Below are 14,505 nucleotides of genomic sequence, written 5' to 3'. Positions count from 1 at the left end.
TTCCCCGAACCTTGTTAGTGAAATGTACCAAGAGATGGAGCCCACACACCGAAAACACCTTGAGAAGGCCCCACTCAACTTAAGGAACCATTTCCTCACAAGGGTGACCAGTTTAGCCTTCACCGGCTGATGGTCACCGGCTGATGGAGCATCCACCGGTGAACACCCTCCGATGAGAATACTGGCCGAAAACGGGTTGATTTGCCGTGGGACTTGGGTCTTTGGACCCGTGCACATCAAACCACCCCCAATAGTTGGGACAACCTATTGGGTGAATAGACTAATGTATCCGGACATCCTAAGGTGGGCCCGTTAGTGCCGAATAGTGGAATAACTCGTTATTGGGTAAAAACCAATTAATTCCCCAAACAGCCCTTAGTGGGACTTAAGTGGCTATAAATAGGACTCTTACCATTCATTTCTTCTCCTACCAAAATAGAAAGAAGGAAAGGGAGAAAGAAGAAGGAGGAGGAGAAGGAAGGCAAGAGAGGAGGAAGAGGGAAGCAACGGGAGCACCTACCATTGAAGGTAAGTTCCTCTCTCTACCATTTAGATAATTCTCTCTCATACCCCATTCTTGACCTAGGCTAGGTTGGGGAAAAATCCTAATCAAAATCCCTCTACCCACATACCCAATCTACAAATTGAATGGGGGATTTTGGTGTGAGATCTAATCAAGCAAGTTAATCATTCACCATGGAGTGGGAAGGCATCTTACATGAAAAGCCCTAAATTTGGAAACCCAAAACCCTAGGATTTGGGAATTTGCCAAGTCCTCTACAACTAGTTATCCCAAACCCAAAATTAGGTTGGGGAAAATGAAATTAAACACATGAATAATGGATTTGAGTGATCACACAAGCAATTGATGGTCACTACATGAACCCCCCAACCGATATTCCCAAAATTAGGTTGGGGAAAATGAAATTAAACACATGAATAATGGATTTGAGTCTATCTTATGACTCTATGTAAATTAACCCACCAATTACACTAAACCTAAGCTAGGTGTGGTGTGTGTGAGTGTCCCACATACAAACCCACTCTAAAAATCATAAAAACCTAAGCTATAAACTATGTAAAAGAGAAGAGAGAAAGAATAAAGTTGGGAAATGACACCCCACTGAACAACATGCACTCCCACCACCATACACAGGGGCCACAGGGCCTATGGGGCTGATCTGCGCAAGGAAACCCTAATTTTAACTTCACCGGCTGATGGTCACCGGCCAGTCGGTGAAGGAAGTAACCATCCACCGGTGAACCCTGTAGATGTAATTTTGAGGTTTTCAGACCTTACAGATCCATCCACCGGCGAACCCACCGGCGGATGAGCATCCATTGGTGAACCCACCGGCGGATGAGCATCCACCGGTGAAAATATTACAGGATTTGCATCCCTTTCGGATTTGTCCATCGGTGAACTCACAGGCGGATGATCATCCATCGGTAAGCATCCACCGGTGAACCATTTTAAGGCTAATTTTTAATCATTTTATTGGGGCACAAGTCCTAGTGTCCCACTCCCCTATAGATAACCAAATAACCTAAAAACATTGTGTCCTAGGAGTGGAACCGATGAGTGACGGGAGCACACAACACGAAACCATCAACTATCTACCTCCATCTAGAACTCGAGGTGAGGGGATTTTGTATATTTTTATGGAATGCTTGCATCATATCGCATATGTGGGTGAATCATGTCATTTTGCATATTATTATCTTATTCCTTGTGAAAAGTGTTGATGTGGCATGAGAATGTGGATTATGGTTGTGCGTGTGTGTGTGACTGGGGTGCAGGGTGGCCAACGGTTGGTGCCAGTGGCACTGTATGCTTAGGGTGTGTGTGACGGGTGCAGGGTGGCCAACGGTTGGTGCCGGCGGCACTGCATGCTCAGGGTGAGTGGTGTGTGTGTGTGTGTGACTGGGGTGCAGGGTGGCCAACGGTTGGTGCCGGCGGCACTGCATGCTCAGGGTGAGTGTGTGTGTGTGACTGGGGTGCAGGGTGGCCAATGGTTGGTGCCGGCGGCACTGCATGCTCAAGGTGTATGAGTGTGATTGAATTGTGCTGTGGCATATTAGAATGCATTCGGCTAGGATAACCACCCTAGTGCTACAACCCTTGCCAATAGGGGTTTACGAATTGGCTAATCCTCTCGTCCGACAGTCCGTGGTTGGGGACGATTTCCTGTGATTGAGGTGCGAAGATGCCACCGTCATGATAGACCCGCACGTGATGTTTGATTCGGTGACAGGTATTCCCTACATGCGATGATGGATTCGATATAGTATTATGGGAGGGTTATTAATAGGGGTTTGCCGGGTAATGATGTGGTTCTGGAGCCGGCGTGCTCCTGACTCGCAACTAGCTTGTATCCCTGGGGACTGATAACGTACATTCATGACTGGGGATAACACCTATATTGTAGTAGCACTTATACCCCTTTGGACTTATAAATTGTTGCTTAGAATTGTTTGCTAAAACCGGATTATGTCATTTCATTCATCTAATTGCATTTATCTAACTGCAGTAATATTGTTGTGGGTGAGCATTTATACTTGTTTCTATTTTATTGATTTTTGTGGATGCATGGGTGTGTACCCCTCACTGGGCTTTGTGGAAGCTCACCCCATTTGTTGCAACCTTTTTAGATGGTAGAACCAGTGCAGAGGCAGGCTTAGGACTTCGGTGGCAACGGTAAGGCTTGTGTCCGCGAGACACCGTGCTGATGGACATCACTTCCTTATTGTCGGTTATTTATCCTTATGTATTATTTATAATGTCGTAATACCTAAGATTGGAATTCAAATGAATTTTGGTATATGGTAATTATCATTTAGTGAATCACCAGTAGTAGAGTAAAGTTTACAAATCTTATATGTGTACTCTGATTTTAGTTGTGATTTTGGGGCATTTACGGATTGGGGTACTAGAGGGTTAGGCTGACTGGATATGGGTATCCAGTGCCGTATACCTTGGCCTAAAGGAGGCGGGGTGTGACAACGACAGTGCCATTGGAAAGGAGTCACATCCTCAACAGCAGTAGTAGCAGCAGAAGAGGTAGGAGAACCATAGTTGAGATAATATAAACCATCTTTTTCACGCCCTCCACCAATCGTCTTCCTTGTGTGAAGATCCTAAAAAACACAGTAAGAGGGAAAAAAGGTTATTGAGCAATTTGATGAGCTAGTTAACTAGCTCACAAAAAGAATTAATGGGAATTGTGGAATATGTTGCACAGAAAATAAATTTAGTGAGGATGTGGGTGATATAGTACCATGGCCGAGAATGGGTGTGGAAGCACCGTTGGCAGGAATAACAGATGTAGAACTGATACTAGAAGAAAATGTTTTAAAAAGTGATGACTTACCAGTCATATGGGCATAAGCACCTGAATCAATGATCCAGGGGGTAGAGGTAGTGGTAAGAAGGGCTGAGGCACCTGCATAAGCTAAGGTGGCAGCGGATGTAGACCCACCATTGGATGTATTAGAGGATGCCTCGAGAGTGTGTAAATGTTAAAGCAACTGATTGATGCCATCGCGCAGGCTGGTAGATGAATCTCTTGATGAATGGCTCGGTTTAGTATCAATGGGAGACCCTATGTCAGTACCATCGTCTGACACTACATGATTGGCTAACTGGGTGGCCCACTCTGGCTTGCCATGCTTTGCTTAACAAGTCTCGACAGTATGGTTAGGATTTCCACAGTAAGTGCACTGGTGAGATGCACGATCAGATGGTTGTCCACTAGAACCTTGTACATCCGACCCACGTCCTCCCCCACGACCGCAACTACGTCCAAGTTTGTAAGGAAGGCAGATTTGTTTTTGGAAGACTGATTAGGTTTTGTTGATGATGTAATACGCTGTAGTCGCGAATAAGTGTCATTCAGAGTGGGAACAGTGTCGCTTGCGAGTAGATGGCCTTTCATTGCTTTCAAATCATTATTCAAATCAGCCAGGAATTTGGGAACAAAAAAACTCATTACGCTGAGCTTTTAATTTGTCAATGTCAATGGTCGAAGGTTGGAAAACATTGAGTTTTTCAACCATTCCCTTGAAAGCACTATAATACTCTGGAAGCGTTTTTTCAGACTGACGAAACTGGAATAGTTTCTCATAAATATCATAGATACGAGTCATGTTCTTCTCCTGAGAGTAAGTTTCCTTCAAATCGTTCCATACTCCTTTTGCAGTAGAGTGAAACATGACTTTGGCTGCAGCATCTGGTTCCATACTATTCCATAACCAGATTAAAATCAAGGCATTCTCCTTCATCCATTCATATAACCCTTGTCAGATGCTGCTGGAGGATCAGAAGTAGTATACTGAAGTTTATCCTTGGCCATAAGATAAATCTTCACAGATTGAGCCCAAAGTAGGTAATTCGAACTTCCCTTGAGCTTGATAGAGGTAATTTGGACATTGACATTGTCCGAGGCAAATGCAGTAGTCACAGAGGTAGGAGACTTGGTCTTAGCCATGAGAACCAAAAATAAAGTTGGCAAATAGCGTCGCAGAAATAACAAAAAAAACCTGCAACCAAACCTGAACCACAGAGACCAACGCTAGCGATCTGGTAGAAATTGAGTTGGGCAGAGAAGAAAGTAAGCTGCGGTCCAAGGTCTTCAAATCTTCAGTGTAGAAACAATGGGGCACGATCCATGCACAAAGTCAATCACTCCATATGATTTAAAACATAGTAGATGCAGTAGTAGGCGGCTGCGCACCAGAAAGGTTTAGCGCTAAACTGAGATCAGCAGAGAGATCTGAAAAACGACTTTGATTGGATTACAGAGGCTTTGATACCAAGTTACAATCCCTGAGATTTGTAACCAAACCAAAGAAAAGAGAAAAGAAGAAAAGAAGAAAAGAAGAAAAGAAGAGGAGAGAAGAGAGTGAGAGGTGCGATCGATGGTATTCCCAAAAGAGAGGAGAGACTTGCGATCAGTCCAGAATGGGTTGATCATAGGTTTTAGTCCTTTACTTATATTAAAATAATGTTGAAAGTAAAAGACAATAGTACCCCCATTGCTTAATTACAAGAAAAGCCACATCACAGAAATAGGGGAGCCGATGGGACCCAAAATACCCCTATTGGTTTTAGAGTTTAGCGCAAGGCGCTAAACTCAACATGCACCAATATCAATGTCAATTCTTAGATTGAGATATCGGCATCAAGGTCGAGTTTCTAAAATTTGATGGAGAGAAGGGGGGCCAGGGCTTTTCATGATTGGTTAACCAAAGTCGAGAGGTTTTTTGCCTACGATTCCTTTTTGAATGATAAGAAAGTCGAGCTCATTCTCACCAAATTTACTGGATATATTTATTCATTGTGGGATGATGTTCTCCAGATGAGATTCCTCAAATGACTTGGCTCATCACCAATTGGGAGATTATGAAGTAGATACCTACCAAAAAAATTGTATCTTCTAATTATGAGAAGTTGCTCTTCTACCTACACCTTATAGTTCCACAAGTTATCCTCTCGCTGCAGGCTCCTAGAGATGGATCATCAAAGATTATCGAGATATATCAGTGGTATGAGCACAGAGATCAGATTAGAATTTGCCAATAAAGTCTATAGATCAGTAAATATGATGGTTGTTTATGCAAAGACGGCAGAAGAAAAGGACAACAATCTGAAGGCAATGCGTTAAGACTGCTCATTTAGCGTATAAAACACCACCTAGAACTGAAGAAAAGAAATTTGAGCACAAGAAGGTTGAAGAAAAGAGGCCAGCAAGCTCCAGGGAAAATGAATGGCTATGAGAAAGGTCACTTTAGCAATAAGTATCCACACAAGATTTGTTTTATGAACATAGTTGAGATGCAATTGGAAGATTAGGACAACAAAGATGAAGCCGAATGTTATGATGGTTGTCCTCTTGATCCAAATCAACACAATCATGATTCTAATGACAAGGTTAAAGCTTACTTGGCTAGTCTTGTTTATCTTATCTAATGGACTAGGGGAAAAAGCTCCTCTTCAAACAAATAGAAGGGAATTGTACTTCACAAAGTCAATTACAGTCCATATATACTGGAGTAGAAGCCAGCCAAATCTCAGCAGACCTAGTGCCTGAAATTAACCTTCCATGGAATAAGCTCTATTGCAAGTTTGCGACAGCCTATGATCTATCCATTGCAAACACTTTTTTCGCTAAGAGGGAAGAACACTTAATTACCTACAAAAGTGGGCAACTTTTCGGCCAAATAGACTTCTTCCACACTAGAAGGTCTGATAGATGGATGTGTAAGGATTGTAAGGTTATCCCTGGGGAGAGCTTACATCTCAACATAGATTATTGATCTTGGCCATGTGCTTCTATTTTCCAAAGAGTAAACCAAGGAAACATGTTTGCCGTAAGGTAAGGTGGTGGAGATTGAAAGGAGAGTCAGTGGGGACTTTTATAGATAAAAGTGGTGATGCATGAGAAGTGGGATTGTGAAGGGGACGCTAACACGATGTGGAATGAGATGACAGATTGCATCGAGAAAGTTGCTAAGGAGGTTCTAGGGGTGTCTAGGGGTGTACTAAGTTGGCCCCTAGAGAGACTTGGTGGTGGGATGTGAAAGTTTAAGCAGCCGTCAAGATTAATAACGCTAATTTTAAAATTTGGCGAAGTACTAGATAGGTTGAAGATAAAGAGAGATATAAGGTAGCCAGAAACGAGGCTAGGAAGATTGTGGGGAAAGCAAGGGTTAGGAAATATGATGACTTGTACAACAATCTAAATACCAATGAAGGGGAAAAGACTATTTATAAGATAGCTAAAATACGGGGAAGGAAGATTAGGGATCTCGATCAAGTTCGATATATTAAGAGTGATGATGGTAAAGTGCTTGTGAAGGATGATGACATAAAGAGGAGATGGGATGGGTATTTTTGTGACTTAATGGATATAGCCCTAGTGAGAGAGGTTCAAATATCCTGCTTGACCACATGCATCATATGTACGTAAGATAGGAGTGATCAAGGTTAAGGAAGCTCTAAGAAATATAAAGGTAGGAAAGACACCAGGTTTGGATGAAGTCCCAATTGAAGTGTGGAAGAGTTTGGGACCATGTGGGGTTGTTTGGTTAACCAAGTTGTTTAAAGAGATAATGAGTAGGAGAGAGATGCCTAATGAGTGGAGGCGAAATATTGTTGTCCCAATCTGAAAAAATAAAGGCAATAATATCCAAAGTTCCTTAATAGGCAACACCACTTGGAAGAAGAAATGGTAGTGCCAAAAGAAACTCTGTTTCAAAGAAAACTTAAAAAAAAAAAAAAAACCAAGACACAAGGCCCAAATGCCCATTTAAAGTGTGTCATGCTGTATCAATACGTATCGATACGATACACACCGATACACTTTGATACGTACCCGATTAAAAATTTTTAATAAAGATGTCAAATGTACATATCGGCATGTATCGTGCGTATCGATACGATAAGATACTTACAAAATTATATGAACTTAGTTTATTTCCCTGTAGCATATTGACATGTATCGTGCTGATATCGATACATATCGGCTGATACGGTACGATACGTTAAACCATGGGCATATGGGGCTACCAGAAAAAAAGGCAACAGGCGGGTGGGGGGGGGGACAAAGATGTGGTTGTGGATGAGGAATGCTTGAGTAGGAAGGCAATTGGAGATGGCTCGTCAAACGGTGAAGTTGTGACGAGGGATGTGAGATTTGAACCAGATAACCTTGTGCCAAGGGGATAAGGAGCGCACACAAGGCTCAAGTAGAGGAAGAAAATTTTCCGGAGGGAGAAGGGGACCAAACGATTCTATCCTCTCTATGAATGGGGGGCATGGCAGGAAGAGAGGACCAAAAAGTTGAAATAGGGGTGGAAGTAATAGGAGGGGACCAAGAGCCATTAGAGATGATTGAAGAAACCAAAGAGTCTTTAGGGAGGTCAGAAGAGTAAATTGCTCTAGGGCCAACATGCAAGAGAAGGACGCCTCCTAGGTGCCAATTGTCAAGCCATTGGAAGGCGTCCTTTTCCCTTCTTATTTCTTCTTCTTCTTTTTTTTTTTCCAATCGGGTGGTACCCCTTTGAACCGACTTTCAGTTCATTATATACTCTCATATCTCACTCAAAAATCACTGGTTAAAGGTTTTTTTTGGTGAATAATAAATTTGTTACCAAAGAGGGAAGAAAAAGGGGGCAGGAATATAAAAGCCCCGAAGGGGAAGCAACCAATACAAGAGCATAAGTAGCGAAACCCCTAATTAGGGGGTGGGAGACCTCAGGATAACAGGGCGGTGGCAAAAGGGATACAAGGCCATCTTAGAGCTAACATTGAAGAAGATGGCATTCTAAATCGAGTCAAAGGATCTGGAGTTGGAAGTCCATCTATGAAGGTTAGGCTCTATCCAGATGTGTTTGATGGTAGCGCCGAAGGCAGCCTTCCCCGCAATGTCACAAATAAAGTTGCCAACGAAAGTCATATCAGCCCAAATCCAAAAAAGGATGTTCAGCTAGAGAGAATTTAATTACTCACAATCCAAGGCTCAAAGAGCTTGATATGTTGGTTGAGTATGTCCAGTATAGGCCTCAATAGAACCCCAAACTTATGGCCTTATGTGTCTGCAGGTGAGGGAGATCAAACCCTAGGAAGAAATTAGGGTTTTTTTGACTGAATGGGAGAAAACCTGTAGCAATCAAACCAGGCCTCTGATGGCCTTGAGTACTGGATCGAGTGGCCTTCTTATGATCCTTAACCCTCCAAAGGGCTTGAGATTTGGCTGGCAGGGCTGGAAGATCTAATGAATCTTGATTTAGATCCAAAATAGGAAACTGCTGGAGATAGTCCCAATATAGAGATTCAGGACGAGAAAAGGGGCAGGCTGGTGATCGAAGACTCCTAATGCCCCTAGGTACCCTCCAAATATGAGCCTGATTGGCTGGTTGAATATGGAGATCTGAAGATTCTTGTTGGGAGTCTTAAATTAGGAAACTTCTGAGTCTCTTTCAAGAATGAGTTTTAACCACCTCTGTTGGCCAAGAGATCAAGTTCAAAGGGTCCTTGATCCTTCAAAATATGGTCTTCAATGGCTCAACAACCTGGAAGTTCTGCAGTTGTCAAACTAAACCAGAAATCCTTCACGTAAGGTTGGTGCAAGCCTTGTCTGGAGCCTCAGTCCTTCTGGTTGTCTTGGTCCTTGTAACAGCTTCAACAAACTCTACGATCTTCAACTAAATAACAAAAAACAGAAGGAAGAAAGAGAATCAATGGAGGGGTTGAGAAGGAGGTAGAATCTGGTTGTCTTGGTCCTTGTTACGGCTTCGACAAACACTAACTCTCTTGAAGCTTCTTTCTTCACAATGAGGGACAGCTGGAGGGACTTCTAGAAGCTCCTTTTGAAGACAAAACTGGAGACCAAATTATTGCTGCTCGATGGGAAGATAAGCTGCTGTTGTGCTGTGGACCCTGAGCCAAAATGGTAACCAAATATTTGCCCAAATCTGGGCTGAGAGAGTTGCTGCTCGATGGGGAAAATCAGGGCCAGATCTGAGCCAGGAATGGCCTGGTTCGAATGCTGGCCTGCCCCAAATAACCAGGTTTGAAAGGGGACCCTATAGCTGGTTCGATTGATCCCCTTATCTGCATCAGAATGTGACCATTAAACCAGATAATCTTGTGCCAAGGGACGGACATAGGGGCCTCCAGAGAGGATCAGGTCCCAAGCAGAGGAGCTAAAACAGCCAGAGTGGGGATGAGACCAGATGACCCTGTCAACACTAACAGGGGAGGAGGTGGGGGATGGAGGACAAGAAGAGGATGGAAATGGTTGAAGGGGACGGGGGAGGGGACCAGGCACCATTGGATATTATGGACTCCACAGGGTGGCCACTAAAACTTCTGTTGTTAAGATATACTGAATTCCGGTTTCAGACTGAGGTTGATCTTCTATAGATTGCAAGTTCAAAACTATCCTCTGTTTCTAGGAATTCCCTACAGAAGAACTATCACACCATTTAAAGTTCCTTTTAAAATATTATTTTTTGGTTTTAGAACAATCACTAGAGCTGTGCCATTCCAATCTCCAAGTTTCAGCTCTGTTGACTTGCTTTGTGAGGTTACAGCCATCTTTTCTAGTCCATGTTTGATGTTCTCTTCCTCTTCTAGTTTCCGAAAATTACATAGTGGCTATGTTTGGTTGCAAGGGAAGAGAAATTTTCTAAGTTAAAAAAAAAAAAAAATGAAAAAAAAAAAAAATTGTAGTCATTACCCATGTGATCTCAAGTGATTGTATAAACTAAAAGTTTTTACCATATTTAGTAATGATACATTTTACATGTAAACTTATTTTCCATTTTATAGCGAAGGGTTTTAGATGAAAAGCAAAGTGAAATTTAATAAAAAATGTGGAATGATTTGGAGTTACTGATATGGTCACATGGGGTAATGATGACAATAATTTCTTTTTTAAGTTTGAAATTCCACTTCCCTTTTGATTCCCTTTGCAACCAAATGGAGCCAGTGTGGTTCCAGCACTTCATTGTATTTTTAGATTCCATTCTAGATTTTGTACCCCACCTCCCCTGCTTCTTCAGTTATAGAAACTAAAAAGGACATGAAGCGACACATTAGATGCACTTGTGGCGACACATTAGATGCATCTGTTGTGGCATATCAGCACTGTATGTATCACACTATCACAGAGAGTGAGGCAGCTCTCTGGAGAGCAGATGTGTAAGACCCTAGGTTAAATATTTGTGATATTTGTTCCAATACATTGATGGAAAATTTTTTGAGGAAGGCTACCAAGTTTTCAGAAAATGGCCAGAATTTTTAAGATACTCATGTATTACCTATGCATAAGCATACATTCGCCAGACAACTATTGGGAGGTATATAAAAACTCAAGCACATTTCTGCTACTCCACTGTATCAAGGGACATGTACTTTCATTTGTTTCTTGTAGCATCTGCTTCAATAAATGCATTGCTATTAAGAAGACCTGTTTGTGATCTCTCCCCCTCCCCCTCCCCCCCCCGCTCTTCCTTTAAACAGAAGGATAAACTGAAAAGGAGGGTCCCCATTGAGTAAATGAAGTAATAGTACTAAAGTAGTTTGAGTTGAGAATATTTTTACCAATGCATGTGTATATGCCTCTGATGAAACCTCTTTAAGATCCCCTTCATATTAAATTCTTGATGCATGTAATGAAAACCATTTTACCCAGTAAAAATTATGTTTCCTGAGGACAATTAAAAAAATTTCAGGTTCACGGTGGGTCTAGTGGAATTGGCACATTTGCAATTCAGATAGCTAAACACCTGGGAGTGAGGGTATTTGTCACTGCAGGTCTAATGGCACTGAACCCTGGAACTCATGTTTAGAATATTTTCATTATCCTTGATTCTCATATTGTTAAGTGTTTCTGTCTATTAGGGAGTGAGGAGAAATTGGCTTTTTGCAAGGATCTTGGAGCTGATGTCTGCATCAATTATAAGACTGAAGACTTTGTTGCAAGGGTGAAGGAAGAAACAGGAGGAAAAGGTCCATCTCTTGCCTGATATCTATATGCATAGTTCAATTTCAGTTACAGGGTAATTGAAACTTTTGTTACTGCTAGTTATTTTTCTTCAGAACCTTGCAATTTCTGGATAATTACAAGATTCGGGACCGTCTTTTCTGTCTTCTTGCTTGCTGGTACTGGAACTTAGGCCTCAAAACGTTTAATGGCAGGTGTTGATGTTATTCTTGACAATGTTGGAGGTCCCTATTTCCAGAGAAACCTCAACAGCTTAAATGTTGATGGCAGACTTTTTATCATTGGCTTTCAGGGTGGAGCAGCTACGGAAGCGAATCTTGCAGGCATGCTTGCAAGACGCCTGACAGTGCAAGGTATTTCAGATCTTACTTTTCTGGGTTTGTTCCTTGTTAAATGTGGTTTGGTGGTAGCGTATATCTAAATCAATCAAACCTGACTCATTTTGGGCAAGTAACGACCTATCTACTCCATATCATTACACATAAATAAGGGAAAAAGGTTCTCTGATCAAGCGGGGGAGGATGGAATATCCAATGCCACCACTTTACTGACCGTTCGGTCTCTTTCATTACCTACCAGCCTTCCAATCTATGCACTACAGTAAACCACTTTCTCCCCTGCCGTTGCACACACTTTCCCCCCTTTCTCTCCCCATGCATGCCTCTGTAACTCACGCCGCTGCATCTCTCCCTCTCTCCCTGATTTTTCTCATCTTGTCTTCCCTTTCTGAATCATTATCCATCCTCTCTCTCTCTCTCTCAGGGTGCTCTGTTTGTCCAACTCAGTTCCTCTGTGTAAAATATTGGAAGTGAAATTTTGGTTTTCCCATCTGGGTTTCTTCCACTTTGTTTCCTTTCCCAGGAATAGAAATGGAGGGCTCTTCTAGGAACTGACAACTGTATTCTCAGTTGCTCGATTTGATCCCTAATGAAAGAGAGTGGATTGATAGAAGAGATGAAGCCAGCTTTGGGGTTTTAGAGGATAAGAAGTTGCAGTCAAGGCTGGGACTGCCAGGAGAAGATTGGTTTGACAAACAAAACCGAGAAAAGGAAGATAGCGAAAGAGATGAGTCTCTTCTCTCTCTTGGGTACTACTCTTCTCTGGCTTCTAAGTCCAATAACAACCACAACAACAGTATTCCCATTTCTTGCCAGGAAAAAAAAAAAAAGAACATAAAACAAAAACAGTATTTCTGCGGGACAAAGAGAGCGTTCTTATGGTTGAAGCCAAAGCAGGAGAGCAGACATGGTTGATGAACCAAAAAACCAACCAGAACCACAGAGCGAAGAAAGCCACCCTGAGGAAGAGACGGGGAGGGAGGGAGGGAGAGGCCTAGAAAGATTCAGAAAGGGGGGAGAACGGCGAGATTGCAGCGGTGTGCAAGGCGGAGAGAGTGTGTGCGTGCAATAGTAGGGGAGAGAGTGGTTAACTGTAGCACATAGATTGAAAGGTTGGGAAGTAATGATAGGGATCAAATGGTCAACAAGGTGGAGGCATAGAGTGGCGTGGGAGATTCGATCCTCCGTTTGCTCAAAGAACCTTTTTCCCCATAAATAAATATGTGCATCTTCCCTGTTTGCGCATGAACATTAGTGTGACCTTGTATCCAGTTCATTTGAAATATTTTGAGCTGTGTTTAGATAGTATATTGCACACGTGCTAATGGAAGTCATATTCATGCAGCTGCGGGCTTGAGGGGCAGAAGCATTGAAAACAAAGCAATAATTGTGAGTGAGGTGGAGAAGAATGTTTGGCCAGCAATTGCTGCAGGCAAAGTAAAGCCTGTGGTTTACAAGTCCTTTCCATTGTCTGAAGCAGCAGAGGCTCATCAGCTAATGGAAAGCAGCAACCATGTTGGGAAAATACTGTTGGTTCCATGATCATCTTTAGATTAGACCAACCTCATGTGAGCATATATACGTAAAAACCCATGTGTGAATCGCTGATCTGTGAGCAATTTTATCTTATTTCTAGTTTCATGATCCGAGAAATGAAAGCAGCCATGATCTGAGGTTTACCTTTTCTAGTTTCTGTTTCTGAAGCAAAACAGATGGTGCTGTACTTTATGAATGCAGTTTGCAGTATCATTCACACCTAAGTGAAGCTAGATACATCAACACCTAAGTTGCTACATCATGAGCAATGAGGTGTGCTTTAGTTTATTCTAGAACTTGCATAGAGACAATGTCTGTTGGATTCAATATTAGAAATACATGAGAATGGTTTTGATGTTGTATGAAAGATTTTTCATGGTGCCACCCACAATCTCGGATGTGTTGGCCAACTTGGAATCTTTTAAATTGTTTTTTGGATGCCACCCTTGAGTAAAATTGATTTTTATTGTTTTTTTATGGAAAAAGAAAAGTATATATATTAAAAATAAGAGTTTGACATATTGAGGTTATTGTTCCTAATCTCAAGTTTTTTTGTTCATAGCCATGTAGGCTATATTCCTTATAAAATAATATCAATTCATTATTACCCTTGAGATAAAAAATTAGCAACGTCCAAAAAAAGGGGAAGGCGCTCTAAGGCCACGATTCGGCACTATCATCTGGTAGAGGATTTTATAGCTGCTCAGCGTCAATCCATGCGTCACTCCACGATTCGCCCTTAGTTTATGCTTCAGTATTATTTCCTGTCATCGTATGGTTGGCAAAAAGTAAGACATTTTCCTTTGGATATAAAAGAAGTAGCCTAAGTCAAAAATATTATTAACATTATCGATGACCCCAATAGATATCAAAACCTTGTGACAAAAAGAAGGGATCTTTGGTATGCTGATGGGTAGGGGTGTCAACCGGTTGGGCTGGGTAGGTCTCTATCGGCCTTAGTTGGACTGAACCACTTGGAAGTCTTGCACAGTGAATGCCCGTTTAAGTAAACGGGCCTAGCTTTGGGGGGTATGGTACGGTTTATAATCGGGTCGATCAGTGTTGGGCTTTAATTGGGCTTCTTTAAACGGGTCCTAGCCGGGCTACGGACATATTTAAGT

The 14,505-nt window shown here is 42.1% G+C and overlaps 1 protein-coding gene across 1 annotated transcript in view; it reads left to right on the top strand.

The window, feature by feature from the left end:
- Positions 1–13,746, top strand: part of LOC122076642 (quinone oxidoreductase PIG3-like) — a 42,224-nt gene extending 28,478 nt beyond the window's left edge. The window contains exons 3-6 of the mRNA XM_042642053.1: positions 11,239–11,320; positions 11,408–11,515; positions 11,705–11,863; positions 13,194–13,746. Of these exons, the coding sequence (XP_042497987.1) occupies positions 11,239–11,320; positions 11,408–11,515; positions 11,705–11,863; positions 13,194–13,390 (546 nt within the window). The 3' untranslated portion in view covers positions 13,391–13,746. The remainder of the gene's footprint in view (positions 1–11,238; positions 11,321–11,407; positions 11,516–11,704; positions 11,864–13,193) is intronic.
- Positions 13,747–14,505: the final 759 nt, after the last annotated feature.

Source organism: Macadamia integrifolia, chromosome 4 (genome assembly GCF_013358625.1).
Source record: "Macadamia integrifolia cultivar HAES 741 chromosome 4, SCU_Mint_v3, whole genome shotgun sequence".
In the NCBI taxonomy this organism is placed as follows: domain Eukaryota; kingdom Viridiplantae; phylum Streptophyta; class Magnoliopsida; order Proteales; family Proteaceae; genus Macadamia; species Macadamia integrifolia.
The sequence above is the reverse complement of the archived record's forward strand: the minus strand, read 5'-3'. Positions and strand labels throughout refer to the sequence as shown.